General features: G+C 52.1%; 5 protein-coding genes across 5 annotated transcripts; 3 read left to right on the plus strand and 2 right to left on the minus strand.

The window, feature by feature from the left end:
• Positions 1–688: 688 nt before the first annotated feature.
• GUITHDRAFT_103745 (hypothetical protein) lies at positions 689–6341 on the plus strand (the record flags this gene model as incomplete). Its single annotated transcript, XM_005837436.1, has 24 exons — positions 689–743; positions 793–824; positions 869–906; positions 986–1049; positions 1103–1228; positions 1281–2327; positions 2388–2428; positions 2907–3029; positions 3082–3376; positions 3426–3530; positions 3583–3626; positions 3674–3758; positions 4170–4459; positions 4542–4580; positions 4774–4812; positions 4906–4958; positions 5009–5050; positions 5100–5150; positions 5345–5457; positions 5513–5565; positions 5864–5921; positions 6025–6063; positions 6174–6207; positions 6256–6341. 24 exons carry the CDS (start codon positions 689–691, stop codon positions 6339–6341), a joined length of 2952 nt encoding a protein of 983 aa, XP_005837493.1.
• Positions 6342–6429: 88 nt separating this feature from the next.
• On the minus strand, positions 6430–7017 carry GUITHDRAFT_103746 (hypothetical protein; the record flags this gene model as incomplete). Its single annotated transcript, XM_005837437.1, has 1 exon — positions 6430–7017. The coding sequence occupies one exon, from the start codon at positions 7015–7017 to the stop codon at positions 6430–6432; it is 588 nt and encodes a 195-aa protein (XP_005837494.1).
• A 1284-nt stretch (positions 7018–8301) lies between these two features.
• On the minus strand, positions 8302–10368 carry GUITHDRAFT_135169 (hypothetical protein; the record flags this gene model as incomplete). Its single annotated transcript, XM_005837438.1, has 1 exon — positions 8302–10368. The coding sequence occupies one exon, from the start codon at positions 10366–10368 to the stop codon at positions 8302–8304; it is 2067 nt and encodes a 688-aa protein (XP_005837495.1).
• A 1513-nt stretch (positions 10369–11881) lies between these two features.
• On the plus strand, positions 11882–15573 carry GUITHDRAFT_103748 (hypothetical protein; the record flags this gene model as incomplete). The annotated part of the gene is made up of 23 exons (XM_005837439.1): positions 11882–11994; positions 12176–12227; positions 12271–12338; positions 12390–12438; positions 12491–12637; positions 12688–12843; positions 12901–12932; positions 12981–13030; positions 13078–13130; positions 13183–13241; positions 13289–13340; positions 13487–14071; positions 14123–14223; positions 14271–14346; positions 14400–14457; positions 14509–14599; positions 14646–14682; positions 14733–14793; positions 14873–14904; positions 14955–15075; positions 15186–15352; positions 15405–15516; positions 15563–15573. The coding sequence occupies 23 exons, from the start codon at positions 11882–11884 to the stop codon at positions 15571–15573; spliced, it is 2283 nt and encodes a 760-aa protein (XP_005837496.1).
• Positions 15574–16028: 455 nt separating this feature from the next.
• GUITHDRAFT_103749 (hypothetical protein) lies at positions 16029–16436 on the plus strand (the record flags this gene model as incomplete). The annotated part of the gene is made up of 1 exon (XM_005837440.1): positions 16029–16436. The coding sequence occupies one exon, from the start codon at positions 16029–16031 to the stop codon at positions 16434–16436; it is 408 nt and encodes a 135-aa protein (XP_005837497.1).
• Between the last annotated feature and the right edge of the window lie 57 nt (positions 16437–16493).

The following is a 16493-nucleotide window of genomic DNA, read 5'->3' on the forward strand; positions in this document are numbered from 1 at the left end:
TACTTGGCCGGCCCCGGGCCCCGGGCCCCGGGCCCGGCCCGAGTTGTGTACTCCGTTATTAATGTAACCGCTTCTGGTCATTTCCGGGAATTGAGGAAAATTCAATGGAGAACAGCTTGGTACCCCACCAATGATATTGTACTTTATGGTAGTCATGACTACCGGTCATCAGCGATTCTGTACAGGTTTTTTTGCACTGTCCACGGCCCGATAGAGTAGACGACATTCCCCATGGCGGTGGTCATTGAAGGCTCGTGAAAACAAGCTGAGCGAAAGAGAGGAGAGAGAGAGAGAGAGAGAGAGAGAGAGAGAGAGGGAGAGAGGGAGAGAGAGAGAGAGAGAGAGAGGGAGGGAGAGAGAGGGAGAGAGAGGGAAAGAGAGAGAGGAGGAGGAGGAGTGAAGGTAGATCTCATCGACCATGATGGTTGTGAACGAGATCAGGACAGCATGCGACATGTCGCCCTGCCCCGCTGCTGAGATGGAAGGAGCTCGAAGTGCTCCGTCCGGCCTGTGAGCAATCGGGGGAAGTTGCACAGCAACATGCAGGTTTGCCATGGCTGATGGCTGCCGAAATGTCTGGCGCAGACATTTACAAAGGATCCTGTGCAAAGTTAGCAGGTAGAAGAAGAGCTGAGTGAAAGAACGCTCTTCGGATTGCTTCAAAGGAGCTGAAAGTTTTCGTTGGCCAATGAGCTGTGTTATCAATCAAAGCCTCGATGGAGGCAAAGTCTGCCTGGGACCAGGTTGAAGAAATTCTTCTGACACCTAGCAAGCATGTCTGACAGTGCGTAGGATACCTTTGCTCGGGGGGGACTTTCGTCGAGGTGACTCGTGGATAGGGAGAGAATCTCATCTGATATGGAAGCAGGGTCCCGGGTCCAAACCCGTCTGTAAGTATGACGCAAGGTGATCGGTTCCCTTGCTTTGCTCTCGCACTGAATCTTGTGCTTGCCTTGTGTTTGCGTGTTTTCTACTTTCACTCCAGCCCCGCAAGCTTCATTCTTTTCATGTTTTTGATCTCCATCATCATTATCTTCGAAAAGATCAAGGTTATTGTTGCTCCACGAGGTGCTGGAGAGAAGTTTGTGACTGTCGAGTGCAGAACATGATCCATCACGCTGTTCCAAAGGCGTACATGCCTGTTATTCATGCCATCTTTGCGGAGCTGTCGACCTTGGGCTTCGTCTCCCTCATCGCCTTCCTGCTCAACTTCTCCATCAGCAGCGAGGTGAGCGGGGCGGGTCGTTGCTATGGGCTATGACGAGTTTGTTGGGATGCAGAAGTCTCTCATGGACAAGGTCGGGTACTCCATCAGCCTCGGCCATGAGCTGCACAACATGTTCGAGCACATGCACTGGCTGCTCTTCGGCGTTACAGCCACCTTCCTGTGCCTTTCGCTCTTCCTCCTCCGGGTGAACCTCTCCCAGCTGAGGCGGTACGAGAGCTGGTCGGATCAGATCGAGGAGGGGGTCGACGTGCTGCACCTCTCGCCCAATGTCGGGCAGCACGAGCCGAGGCTTGGGTGGATGCGTTGGACGAGCAGGAGAGACGAGATGGAGGTGTTCCTGCGGGTGTTCTCGAGGTTTGTGGACGTGGAGGCAGTGCTGTCCAACAGCGAGGTCGAGATCCCCAAGGACTTCAACCTCGGGCTCTACTTGATGAAGCGAAGCTCCGCTATTATATCCGCTATCATTCAGATCTCCCCCCTCGACTGGCTCGTCCTCCTCCTCCTCTCCTTCGTCGCGTGGATCGCCTGGTATGTCAATGCCGGCGAGAGCACAACGGATGGAGGATACGTGTGCTTCTGGATCTACGATATCCTCCTCCTCCTCCTCGCCCTCGCTGTCGATTACAAGCTCCACACCATCATGCTCGCCCTGGTGCCTGTGGATCCGAACAATGAAGGGAGAGGAAAAGATGGAATGGCCGCAAAGAGGCAGAATGGGTGTGGTGGGCAGGAATTTAGGGATCAAAATGGGGAGAGGAAAGAGGAGGAGCAGAGCAAGGAGACGAGACGAGACGGGGAGAGTGCAGCAGACAAGCTTGAGGTCTCGTCCTCAACGCAGGAGATCTCTCTCTTTACCTCTCAATTTGACGGAGCGCTGATGAAATCTCATCGAGCGGTGGAGGTTCAGAACCAGGACGTGCAAGGCTGTGCAGCTCGAGCGGAAGGGCAAGAGGGAAGGGAAGGGAATGGGGAGGTGAACAAAGATGCAGCTGTCCAAGGAAACGGAGCCCAAAGTTCTGAGATGGTTGAGAAGAAGGGTGAGATCACCGAATGTGATCTAGACGATGAGATTCAGATCGCCATCGAAGTCACAGGACAAGTGAGTTTTTGCCTCCACCCATATCGTTGTTGTGATGTTCTTTTGCTCGTTTGTCTCTAGTTTTGTGATCATGTTGTGCGAATGTCATTCCCTTCTCTCTTGTGAGCCATTGCTTCTTACAGATCGTTTCTCTCTATCTCCATTCTCCCCTCCTTCCCTTCCTCCCTCCCTCCTTGTTTCCATCTCGTGGCATTTAACTTCCAACCTTCAGTCGTTCGGTACAGATCCAACTCCATCGCCTCCTCCCCCGGCAACAAGAAAACTCTCTTCAGGCCCTTTGTCAAGGCACCTTCCAGCTTCCTTCTCGATGTCAGCCCTTCCCTCATCTCCGGTGTCAGCAGGACAATCAAGGTCAGTCTCAAAACTCACTGATCATTTCCAGTCAAAATTCGTTGCTCCCTCTCTCTTCTACGGCCTTTGCCCTGAACCCATCAATTCCTCTCTCTCCTTCCCTCCCTTCCCGCCCTTCTCCTCAATTTCCTTTGCATGCCATGCCCTCCCGTGCCCTGCCCTACCCCGCCCTCGAGTCCGGATTCTTTACTTTCATATTCCTCCCTCTATCGCTGACGGATGGAGCAGCGAGGGAACAAAGCTTGCCTCCTCCAACCGGCTGCTGAGCTTCAGCCTCCGCCACGTCTTGTCGAACCCGGACGATGACAAAGTTATCTTCGACGAGGAGTTCAGCCACCGGCAGCACGCCAGGTCCCCGGGCCCGGAGCATAGCAGAGGCTGGAGCACTGACAGCGTCCTGCAGATTTGTTCCGAGGTACTTGTTGCAGGCAGATAGCAACAGTCTCAAGGAGAGGAGCGAATGGAGGAGGAGGATAGGAGGCAGGGTGATCAATCACCACCAAGAGCTCTTCTGGTTCGACAAGAACGGTCCTGGCTTCCTCCTCCGCATCATCCGTCACCTCCTCCTCGCCTCGGTCGTCATGATTGCTCTCTCCCTCGAGCTCTTCCGAGAGAAAACTCTCTGCCTCCATCTCTCCAGGTCCTCGGAGCGACGGGCGTCAGGGTCCTATCAGACTTGCCCGACGACAGTGACGGGGGTAACGCAGCTCAGCTTGAACTCGCTTGCCTCCCTCACCTTCCTCTCAGGTCTTCCTCCTCATCCTCTCCCTCCTCCCTCCGGTCTTCACGACTCTCCTCCTCACCAACATCATCCGCAACTTTGTGACAGCTACTTCCGTGGAGTATCTCAAGGTAAACCTTCGCTCGCCCTCGCTCGCTCGCTCGCTCACCATGGCTTTACAAGTCTCGGGAGTGCATCGTGGACGTGATTCATGAGCAGCAGCACCGGTGCGGCATGCTCGTGCTTGTTGCTGTCGCTGAGAGCTGTCGGGCAGGAGAACTCTCCGACTGTTTCGCCTCCTTATCTCCATCGCCTCTGTCATCGATCAAGTTCGTCTTGCGAGGCCTCGTGTTGCTCCGGTGAGATGCCGTGCAGATCAAGGAACTCAAGCTGCTGTCCACTGGTGCAGAGGAGGAGAATGTGAGGCCGGCAAGCAAAGAAGGCGAAAGGAGGTGAAAGACGATATGAGGAGGAGGAGGAGGAGGAGGAGGAGAAAGAGGACGTGATGGTGATGGTGATGGTGATGGTGGTGGTGAAAAGGGGCAGAAGGGGGAGATAGTGATGAAGGAGGAAGAGGAGAAGGAGTCTGTGGCTGTCATTTTTTAACGCTTGAGGGAGGAGAGGGGTGTTTCGACACTCATCTATTTATTCTTCCAGATCTTTGGACTTTGAAAGGATGCGCAAGAAGGTAGCGAGTCTACTATTTCTTGTCTCTGTTGTATCGAATCACTGCCTTCCTCCTTGTATTCACTCGCTGCCTACCCTCTCAGTCTACCGAGAAGACCATCGGAGGTCGGAGAAGTCTTGACGGTGCACGGAACGAGAAGAGAAATCTCGACTTTGTTCTCGGAACATCGAGACCTTCTAGCCGAACAAGAGGGTGTGTTGAAGAGATATTCGTGATGATGAAGTTCATGATGGTGGTTGGAATGGTGGAGGTGGTGGTGGTGGTGGTTGTGGGTGGAGGTGGTGGCGATGATGATGATGATGATTGCAGCAACATCGACAAGGACCAAGATGCTAGAAATTCATTTGAGATGGAAACGTTCCAGGAAAGCAAGTAAGTCTTAAAGTGAACAAAACGATCATCATCCCCGCAGCTGCACGAAATGGTTCGTTCCACTGAGAGGGTGTGAGCGCAGAGCAAGAAACTCTCTGGATTCCAAGCGACCGACTGAAAGGTTAGGAACAAAAATATGGGGCAAGAATTGTCAGCATGGTGCATGCACGTGATGCTCTAAGATCACATTTCTTCGCACATCTCTGCTACTTGAAAGATCATTGTCATCGTACTTTTGTTCGCCTATCACTTATGTTCATGATCATTTTTCTCGTAATCATCGTTGCAACTCTTCTGGGTGAAGTTGATCGCAGAGCAAGAAACTCTCTGGATTCCAAGCGACCGACTGAAAGGTAGGAACAAGAACGACCTCGACTTGTTCTTGTCAACGAACTGGCAGCTGCTCTGACATTGCTACCGCCTCTCACCCTGAACTCTGCTCGTAGATCGCGCTTTAGCTTCGAGACGCTTGTCAGGAGAAGTCTGGATGTGGCAAGAGGTCAGAGGCGTGTTCCCCTTGAGCCCTCTGGTTGACTTGCGACATGACAGGGAGCTTGGAGAGGAATCCGAGGAGGAGCAACAAGATCCCAGGTGACCTTGTCAAGAAATGGACTAGAGCTTCTACTCACAGCCCTGTCAGAGCATGTCCTGAAGCACTTGAAGGAGATCTTCGACGAGGCAGATCGAGACGGTGAGGAGCTCGGGTATTTTCAACCTTGATCCTCCCACTCAGGGTCCGGTCAACTTGATCTCGAAGAATTTCGCCTCCTCCTCCAGGTTGAGATGCAGTGGGCCGGAAACTTCCGATGACGAGCCTTGTAGGCCATTGGAGCGTACGAAGACGAGGAGCAGGTGGAACCTCTAAGTTTGTTGCAACATCTGCAGCTGCCCTCAACCCCCCGCGTGACTTGTTCTTGTTCACCTGTCAGACGATGAGGCTCTTCGAGATGATCGACATGCGGGGAGATGGCAAGATCTCCTTCCAGGAGTTCTCAGAGGTGATGTTGACCCTGAATGCTTCCTTGTTGCTGAAGTCCGTCCTGGATGTTGCAGGTCATGGCGAAGAGGAGCATGAGATCTACTCCGGATGAGATCGCAAACAAAATGTGATCGACTCCTCTTCACATGATTGTTTCTCGTAGATTAGCATCTGTAGTCCCGCATCACGTCTCCTCCTCTGCTCTTGTCCTCCCCTCTATCATCTTCCCTTCCTCTTTCCTTATTCCTGTCATCGTCTCACCCCTCTCCTCTCCTCTCCTCTCCTCTCCTCTCCTCTCCTCTCCTCTCCTCTCCTCTCCTCTCCTCTCCTCTCCTCTCCTCTCCTCTCCTCTCCACTTCTCCTCTCTCCCCCCTCGCTCTTCTCCTCTCTCTTCTATGCAACTTCTCTGGTTCACTTGCGAGCAGCTGGACAGTCTTTGATCCCAGCGGGAAGGGGAAGGTGACGCCAGAGACAGCAGTGGAGGTGAGAGGCGGACGAGGACGAGGAGCGGGGAGGAGCGAGGAGGAGCAGCATCTGCAAAGGAGGGGGCCATGGGGTGTAGGAGGGGCAATGAGTTTCTTTCTAGGCTCTCCTCAAGATCAAGCCTCAATTCGATGTGACCCAGGTGAGCACCGGGAGGAAGAGAACGAGGAGAGGGAAGGGGAAAGTTGGGGAAGGGGGGGGTGAGAAGGTGGTGAAGTGGGGGAGGGAGGAGGGGGATAAGAGAAAATGCAGGTCTTCTACCTACTGTGGACCATCGACATTCAACGTTAGCCGCATGCTCGCATGCTGTGAGGGACCACTGACGTGACAGCAGGGAAGCACCACGTGACCAAGATGGAGTTCGTGCTGTTCGTCAAGAGACTGTTTGAGGAGCGATCGTTCGCATTTCAATTCACTTAGAGAGGGTAAAGCAACAACAAGAGGAAACAAAGAGAGGGTAAAGCAACAACAAGAGGAAACAACAGCACAAGGAGGGAGACTAGACATGTCATGTTATACACAGCGAGTCCATGGAGCTCGATAGCTCCGCATTCAACCTTGGGCTGGGTTGATCTTCGCATACCATCTCCTGCTGCAGCATATCGCCGATGCACCTGTTGTAATCTTTCCTCGGTCTCTTCTGTATCACTTGATGAATCTCTGCTTCGCCCTCGTTGTCGATCGACGAGCTCAACAGCGTCTTCCGTCGTGGTTTGCTTGCAGCAAAGCTGTCCATGCTCTGGCTGAAGCGGGACGATTGTCGGAACTGATGCAGGCGGCGGCGAGCCTGGAGCTCGTTCTCGATGCAAGCGATATTCTCATCGGCATCCTCGGATGCTCTACCAGACGCAGAAATCTGCTCCTCTGTCATGGACACTGCATGGCCCAGACACAATTCTTTGAGATCTTTTGCTGAGTTCGCGCCAACCTTGGCGACATGCCTGAGGAAGAAGTTTTGATCCGTCCTGCCGTCACCCTTGCTAGCTGTCTTGGGCTTTGCCTCCGTAAACTCGACCGAAGACTCGACCACCTGGATGATCAAAGATTTCCTTAGCCGATCAAACTGTTCGGCTGTACTCTCTGTTCGGGAGCTCATATGATCGATCGCAGATGGTGGCTCGAATGTTCTATGAAACCTCGGTCACGTCTGATCGTCTTTCAAGTGCAACAAAATTGACTGAGGGCTGAAGCTTCACAAATGCGTCGATCGACTAGCAGGATAGCCGACGGGAAAGCAAGGCTGTTGTGGGGGGGGGGGGGGGGGGGAAGGACGAGTGTAAGAGAGGTCTGTGTTGAACTGATGGTAGGAAGCAGGAAGCTGTTGCTCTTGTAGATGCAGAATGTAAAAATGTGATAAGATGTCAGGACCTGAAGTCTCAGGAAGTAACAAGGACGCGACGAGGAGGAACGGGCGGTGAAAGGTTTCGCGTGCCAGCCATTTCGCACAAGCTCGATAAATAGATTCGAGGAGGGGTAGTTCTTCCAGGGGAGACATAGGGTGGGTAGTGGTGGGTAGGTGGAGCTGTCATAACATGATGTCCCCAATTGGGTGGGTCATCAGGTTCTTGGTGGGTTCTGATCCTTAATCGTCTATTAGGGGGGGTAGGGCAGTAGAATCATTCAGAGGGGGTGGTGAATTATCATTAGAACAATGGTCAATGGTACCCCTGAAAATTCGTACAAGTTGTTTTTCTTTGCAAAAGAAGGGTGGTCGATTCAAAGCACGAAATCACAGGGGTAGGGTTACAACTACAGAGGGTGGTCCGAGGCAGGGTGGTCAAAGCCAGGCACAGGGAATTGTCTCTAGAGGGCTCAGAGTACCCCTACCCAAACGTCGGTTCGATGATTCGTGGCCCAGAGGTGAGGGGCAGGGAGAGGTGAAATGCACTAGTGCTGCAATTAGATCAATTGCAAGATTGGACCGAAAGAGAAACCCAAAGAAAGGATCCTTTCTTGGGGTAGGGTGGTCTTGAGTTTGATGACATGAGGGGTGGAGAGAATCACAGAGATTCACAGATTATTATTACTGCATAAGAAGTTTTAGAGACGAAAACCTCTCTTTTGAACTGAGTTACAGGTATCTCGAGATCGGGAAGCCTCGCCTGCGACCCTTCGTTTAATAAAATAGAAATGGCTAATCTAATAAAACAAATTGAATTACCTCACCGAAGTATCGAGCTACACTCTACTAGGCCCTAGGCTCAGCGCTATGATGCCGCATGACCGGACACTGAGTCACCCGATGGGCCGGTGAAGCCGCCGGCGGCGATTCCGGCAATCAGACAGTGGTCAAGTTTAAGGACAGCCATGATTCATTCTCAGCACTGTTAGTCCGAATATTACAAAGACTGAACAACCGTAGCAGCGACGGTGACGGGACTCAATCCGACTTGGCGAGCTGCGTGTCAGCGACAGAAGCAGCAAGGATGCTGAAGCGGCTCGCGCTCTCGCCCTCCTGGTGTAGGCTAGTAGAAGGAACTCGCCCGATTCCGTGCCTATACTTGCTCTCCTGGATCAACGTATTCCGTGTCATGTCTTCCACCATGTTGAACCTGCGCTGAAGGAGCTGGAGCTGAGCTGAGGTCTCTTCCAACACCGAGGAGAGCTTCTGCTTGTGTCGCTCGGGCGACGACGAGTAGAAGGTCTCGTACTCGTACTCCACAAGGAGACGCCCGTTCACCTCGCTGTCCGGGATCATGTGCGCCTCATGCCCAACTAACTTCGACCAGAGCTTCACCTGCCTCTTCCTCGGTGCGTCGCTGATGTCGAGCCGGCAGTACCCCACCAGCACCAAGCACTTGAGCCCGCTGCTGTCCCACACGAAGAGCTCGACGACCTGATCCTTCTCTGCCAAGGGGAAAGAGACGATCTCATTCCAATGAGGGCTTGTCGAACTCCTCACGCAGCTCGACTTCCTGACTTCTGCTCCAAGCTTGACTTCGATGAAAGTTGTGGGTTGCCCGCTCACGCTCACTCTTCCCAGCCCCTCGGCTCGGAGCAGTCTGACATTGAGAGTGCCAATGATCATTCCCTTCTTCTCGTTGATCACTCGAATCTCATACTCCCTCCTCGCCGCATATTCCGTGTACTCCTTGTTGTTCAGGAGCTTTGCAGTGATCAAATTTCGAGCCTTCAGGCCGATGAAAAATGATTGAACACGATCTGCTGTCCAGGAGTCATCAATTTCGTTCAAGTTGACGTGCCAAAATATCAAGTTTCTGACCGACTGCAACATAAACTTGCGAAAGCCTTTTCTGTCCAGAAAGATTTGTGACTCGATGAAGACGCCATTCTTTCGTTCGACCACGTACCTCATCCAGTCCTTCGCTCGGAAGACGATAGGAGGCGATACTGGCAAACGAGCAAGACCGTTCGACAAGGCTTCAAAGCTTATAGGCTCTCCTCCACCAATCTTTGAAAAACACAAATCGATCGCCATTTCGAGCTCATCTGCATCCCTGCACTTCAACACAAAATATCTCGCAAGCTCTTTGAGAGGAGATCCAAACGCGACTTCGTGGTACGGCAAGTCAGACAACGAATAGCTTTTAACACGATCAATGTCCGACTGATTGGGAGATGTGAAGCCATCGAGTAGCACGCAAACCACGACATTGATGAGAGTGAAAGTGATGAGAAGTTGAAAGAGTACAAAGAATAACGCACAGGGAATAGGGCTTGAGGTGTAAAGGAAAAGATTTCGGACAATGTCTGCCCATCCATCTCCTGTGATGACCTGCCATAATGTGAACATCGAGGCGAAAAACGTCCCGAAGTGAACGGGATCAATTTGGCCGAAGAAATAGACGCTCTGAATTGCAAATAAGCTCATCAACAACGCCACGATTGCGTAGGCGTTCAACATTCCAGGTAGAGCATTAAAGAGAGAATGCATGATCTTTCTCATAGAGGGAATTCGTTTGAAAAGGCGAAAAACGCGAAATGCTCTGGTCAGTCTCAGTGTCTTTGCTGCAGGGATGTTTGGAAGGAACAGCGTCAGAAGACTGATAAGGACAACGAAGAAATCAAAGAAATTCCACGGGTCGGTGAGAAAATCTCTCCACAGGGTTGAGAACATATTGATAAAGAGCTCAACAGTGAAGATGACAGTGAAGAAGGTGTCGGCCACAGTCAGAATTTTTGATAAAGCCTGATCTGGATTTCGAACTTGAGATTCAATAATGTTCAACATGAAGTTGCAATAGATAAGAGCTGCGACGAGGATCTGACAATTCGCACTCGTATAATGCAACTTCGTCCAAGCTCGAAATCTTGCAAAGTCACTTATAACCTTGGGAGTACTTCCAGAACTCTTTTGTCTATTCAATATTTGATTGATTGCCGCTACCCATTGCTGCTTTTCAACGTTATTCTGACACACGAACTGCAAACTCCTCCCCCTATGATGGCCCTCATATGTAGTCGATATGGTGAACCCAAACAACATGGCATAACGCTGTGAGGCTTCACATTCTGTGTTCAACCCGCTTGGTGGCCTTGTGCATGCTGTTTCAGTAGAAAAGCGTAAATTGCCTTCTTTCAATGTGTCAGAGGTGGCAAAATATGATTTCTCTTCCGAGCTCTGATGAGAGATGGCTGAAACCACCTCATCAAGCATGACAGTCCTCATAACGCTCAAGCCGAGCCAGTTGTTCGAATCATCGTCAACATACTCCAGCCTGCTCGTTCTCAGTGTTACCAACTTCCTCCTCCACCCGCCCCTCTCCGAGAGCTTGTATAGTGAGGCCCTTAATATGATCTCATCATCAAAGCTTTGAAGTTCATTGAAGTCTACTCTTTTCGGCTCTCCTTCTGACCGCTCCGAGGTCTCATCGATCGTCAATTCACGGCTCATTCTATGCATGTTCAATCCCTCGGAGTGAATACTGCCATGCACCGAGGCATGCATGCGTTGTTGGTAAACAGAATGATGACTTGCTGAGATTCGAGCAGAGAACATCCTGGTGAGAGAGTGATATTCCCGTGTCAAAGATGTTCAGATATTTTGGTGTCACTTGGGTATCATGGGCATTGCCAGGCCTTGGTTTGAAATACTTCAACAAACTGACAATCTGTGTTCCCCCGCGAGAGCCTTTTCAGTGCACAAGACATGCTTTTCACTTGCTTCGCCTCTGCTCGTTCGTGTTTGTCTTTCTTTCCTAGTTTTCGCATCCGCCACACTGTTGCTCCTCTTCATCTTCTCTCCTCATTCAGCCGTCGCCATCCCTGCGCGTCAAACTCAAAACCATTCCGCGAAACACTTGACCTCCACCCACCCCACGATGTTCCACACCCCCCCACTGTTCGACACAAATGCACACCACCCACCCTTCCTTGTCCCCTACAAAAACCTTATCTGGCTGGCGATGGTACGGTACCCTCCTACCCCACCCTCTCCAACACGAAGTTGATCGGCTCCCCTTCAAATAGTAACTTCGGTGCCCCTGATGCATGGGAGGGAGGGGGGTAGGGGGTATCGAACGCGGAATATTGAGCCCTCCGATTATGATTATCTTCTTATCCAGTACCGTGATCAGTGAACGAGCAAGGGGGGTAGGGTGGCTAGCACAATAGCCTAGCCAGGCGTGACGGCAGTGTGGTTGCATATAATGACAGGCAGGGCAGAAGGGGGTGGGGTGGGGGTGGGGGGTTGCGGCTGCAGGTCTAAATGGGGTCACACCGTACTACTACCTTTACTCAAAGTTAACTTAAAGTGCACTACTACGGTACCCGGGAGTCCCGGAGGGTCGGCCCGGTCAATCGCCGAACACTGAGATCAGTTTGACACGTCGGTCGTTACCCCACCCTCCCGGTCCTCCAAAAGCACACGAACCACCCCACCGGTTCATTGCAGTCGAAATGGGTCCCAACCTACCGGGTCATCTGAGATGATCAGTTATGACCCCCACCCCCACCCACATCTTAGTTTGAAACACCCCATCCCGCGGGTAAGCCGCGCCATGTCCGGAGTACTCTCAGCGGTAGTGAGCCATGCGTCGATGCTGCGTGGGAAGGAGGAGCGAGCGCCAGATGTTGTGGCTCAACTTCGTCTGCTCTCCCGCAACTCTTCGAGGTGATGACCAGCGATCTCGCAGGAATCCCCTGCCACCTCCCCTCTCCTTGCTTGCATAATGAACCAAATTTCCTTGGTGTGCTGGTCAAGGCGAGCTCGATGGACTTGCTGTGCCCTTCAGTAGAAGCACGAACTTCTTGTCTTTTCTCCTTGCTCTCCCCAGACTGAGATGGTTCTACAGTCAGCCCGTGGCTACTAAGCTCAACCCTCAATGCCTGCAAACAACGGAGCCTGTGATTGAAATTCGATCTTTCTTCTTTGTGACTCTCCGTCCAGGTCTTTAACCAGCAGTTTCAGCTGGAAGTGGAAAATGCATCAACCTCTCAGCTGGAAATTACTCTGTGGTGTGTTTGGAGCGTTGAGCGTGAAGGTTCTCTAATGTTTCAAAATCAAAGGGACGCCAGCGACAAAAATCCTACGAACAATTCGAATTTCCTTGGAGAGGTTTGAATGCTCTCTGATTTTCAATTTTCTGTCAAGGACTTGGTTGCGACAGGTCATTCTCAATGTCTCGAAGCTGGAAAACTTCGTTGGAATGGACATAAAGCAGACATTTCAAGTGAAACCTAGCAAGAACATTTCTGTCGACGCTCCCATTACCGGCACTCTCACGATGTCCTTGAACTACCAATCTTCGAGCAAGGTATCGTTGACAGCTGCAAGTCAGCCCATGAGTGATAAGAGCGCATTCAGAGCTCCGCCATCTCAATGGACTCATGGATCTCAATCGGAGTTACGTTCTGCATCGAAGAAGATTGGGAAGTGATCAAGCCCAAGCACCAGAAGTTTGAAGAAGACGCGAGGAATGATCTCCAACGGATGCTCGCGGTCGAGGGGAAACAGCTCGAGGTCTGGGCGGCTCTTCGTCCTCTGCCTTGTCCTGCTGGCTTATGACATCTACCATAGGTTGTGGGTTCCGAACGATGGCTGGTGAACGGGTGATAGTGTGGGCTGTAGGGTCGCCAAAACTCAGACAGGCAGTGCAGGAATCAGAGCATTGGAACGCTGCTGCATGTCAATCTCTCTGGGGATGAAGGTACAAACAAACGCTGGACGAAGCTGAATGATACATGGCTTTGACAGATAAGGTGCGAACAGCCAAGTACATCGAGACCAAGCTTAGGGAGCTCTACAACGTGATCATAGAGTGTGCTTTGGCCCACGTTCCTGACCTTCATTGGAAACAAGGACCCACAGAGCCAGTTCCGCAGCAGCTCCTCTTTGAGCAAGACCAAGGACATCAAGAGGTAGAGGAACTTTCGTTGATCCGTCCATGACTCTCCTTTCCGTGCAGCCATCATCCTTACAAGAAGACTCTACCACCCAACGCTGGGACCAACGTCAAGGTGAGCCGTTCGTTTTGCTGCGAATGGACAAAAAGACGATCTCACTCGGCTAACCTGTTGCTTCCATAGTCGGTGACCGCAATGGCTCCAGTTCAGGCTCCTGTTGGTGACCAGCAGTTGTTTACATCGCTCACTTGACCTTTCAGCAACAAGTGGCAACCCCTGTGAAGCGAGTTCCTTCAGGATTTCGCTCAACAAACGCCAACGCACCTGCAAACACGACAGCAGTACGATGCGTACTGACCTTGACGCGACTGACAAGTCCCCATCGAAAGGAACAAGGAGCCCAACAAGTCGATTCGGCACGGATGGAGACTCAGAAAAAGATGGAACAGCAGGAAGAAATTCATAGATTGGAAGAACAAAGGAAGGAGGCTGAGAGGAAAGAAGCCGAGAGGAGGGAAGCTGAAAGAAAGGAGGCTGAAAGAAAGGAGGCTGAAAGAAAGGAGGCTGAGAGAAAGGAAGCAGAGAGAAAGGAAGCAGAGAGAAAGGAGGCTGAGAGAAAGGAAGCTGAGAGGAGGGAAGCTGAGAGAAAGGAGGCTGAGAGAAAGGAGGCTGAGAGAAAGGAGGCTGAGAGAAAGGAGGCTGAGAGAAAGGAAGCTGAGAGGAAAGAAGCTGAAAGGCAGAAACAAATTGCACAGAACGATGCCTTACGACAAGAAGAAGCAAAGAGGCAGATGCAAGCAAAAGAAGCTCAAGCTCTGCCTGCGGTCGAGACCCGGCCAAATGTGGTTATCGTCCTGTTTCTCTTTCCTTCGAGCGGGTCTGAGAGGCTGTAAAAGGTGCATGAGACAAGCAAGGAGGCTGATGTCGGGCTGGACGTCGTGTATGAGAATGGAAAGCACACTGTCAAAGCTGTCGCCCGGAATGGCCCGGCTTTCAAGTGACACTCTTGCACAATTCGTGTATCTATCTGAGCATTGCGTATAGTACGCAATTGATTGCAGTTGGCGATCAGATAGAGTCCGTGGACGGGCAGGACGTCTCGCGCCTGTCGACTGAGGAGGTTGTCTACATGCTCCTGAGAACTCTCAGATGATTTGGTTGCTCTCTCGATAGGTCACCTCCCTCCTAGGAGGAAAGAGTGGAACTTCAGTGACCGTCTCCTACATCCACGGTGAGCAGACGTCGTGTGATGGGGCAGGGGCTGAGACGATTGTCACGACAGACAGCGAGAAGAGAAATCTCACGCTACGGCGAGCCATCCCGCCTCACGACACCTCCAAGTGGCAGCTCATAGACGACGCGATGCGCAACGAGTGCGGCCCAGGAAGAGGAGAGGCCGGCGGCCTGACAGTCTAGCAGGTACCCACATCTCGCGTTCCTGTGGGTCGGAGTCAAGGTCAACGTTTTCTCCCCGCTAGTGAAAACTTGCCCTCAACCCCATGGCAGGTCACAGACAAGGATGCTGAGTGGAAGGCTGATATCCTCTACGGTCCTCTGTGGGATCCAAGTGTGTCCTTGCCGTATCCCCCCTCCCTCCCTCCCTCCCTCCCTCCCTCCTTTCCATTCCTCACCACCTTGACTTGCAGACAACCCTCCTCCCCTTCCGGAGCTCCCTAAGGTCAACAAGTCACTTCCTCCAGCGCGCCATCATGACCCGAGACTGCGCAGGTCCCGGAGTACCTCTTGCAGCAGATTCGAGCTTCCTCGTCCCTCCTCCACGCTCAGGGGAGCAACATCCAGCCCGTTTACGTGATCCAGGATCCGGTCGCATCCTATGGTTTCAATCAGGGTCATGCCCCCTGTCTCTTTGTGTCCTTTACCTCGGCTCCTCTTGTCTTCTCCTTCGCCTCCCTCCTCCTCCCCCGGTCTTGTGACTCGAGCTGACTCGGTTGTGCTCAGGGGTTCACTCTGCCAACTTCGGTATCCCCCAGCAGAGTTTTCCCAACTTGCAGTCGTCCGGGAATTTCTACCTGCCGGCGATCCCCCCGGCGATGCTCCAGCAGCCGATGGATGCCAATATGATGCGAACATCGCAAGAAGGCGTCATGACAGCCTCCCTCATTCATGTGCGTTGATCTACACGCCACGATGGGTGCGAATCTAAAGTTTGAACAGCAGCAGCAGCAGCAGCAACAGCAGCAGCAGCAGCAACCTCCAATGCAGCTGTATGCCAACACAACGAGCGCCAGGCCTGCCATCACCGGGGCTCCCTCTGCTCCCTACTTCACCGGTTGAGCACGCGTCCGATCCTGAATCTCTTCTCACGTGTGGAGCAGCTGAATGCTGAGATTGAACCTGACCCTGCCTCCCCTTGTCAACTCTGCGGCATCCGTTACAAGTGACGTTGGAAGGGCTGCAGCACGGCGGTGCACAATGACAGTGAGCCGCAATGCCCGACCGTACTCTCACATGTCGAACCTTTGAAGTTTAGTTTGCGTTCAATAAACTCAGACGAACTTCGGAGGTTCAAAATCAATTGAAGACTTTGAGTAACGAAAGTTCACCCTCAGTGATCGGACCGACTTACGAACTTGCGGCTTGACCCGTGCCAGTGGCTCAGTCAGCTGAACGTGGCAAGACGGTATGAGCGAAGATTCCGTGATGTTGATAAAAAATGTCAATTTCTTGACCTTTTTTTTCACACTCAGCTGCTCTTGCGTGTTGAAGAAGCTTTGAGAGAGGGGAGCAACAGCGCAGAGACTGAAAGCGAGGAAGAGGAAGAGAGGATTGACGACCATTGGCATGTACGCTCTTGCCTACTCCTCGATCCTCAAGTCGAGAAAGAACCCCAGCGAAGTGTCTACTTCCAACAGGAAAGAAAAGGTCGAAGCCAAGGTCATCAAACAAGAGAAAGTCGTCGAAGAGGCTGCTGTGGAGGAGGAGGAGGACGAAGAGAGAGTATCCGATGCTGCATGCGTCTTCCTGAAAGAGCGATCGGACTACAGACTTGTGAGGATGGTGCTGGAGGAAGCCGGGCTTGAAAGAGCGCATGCATCGGTGTTTGTGAGGGAGAAGATAGACGACAGGGCGATAGTGCTGCTCACTAGAGACGACATGCTCGACAGACTTCAACTTCCTTTCGCCGACGTCTTTAGGATCTTCAGTGCACTGGAAGCCCTCGAGCGCAAGAACAGGCCGTCCAACAAATAATCATGATGGACAACTGCCAGCACATGACAGCAACAACACGTGACGTAAATGCTTCGA

Source organism: Guillardia theta (assembly GCF_000315625.1).
Source record: "Guillardia theta CCMP2712 unplaced genomic scaffold GUITHscaffold_14, whole genome shotgun sequence".
Classification (NCBI taxonomy): domain Eukaryota; class Cryptophyceae; order Pyrenomonadales; family Geminigeraceae; genus Guillardia; species Guillardia theta.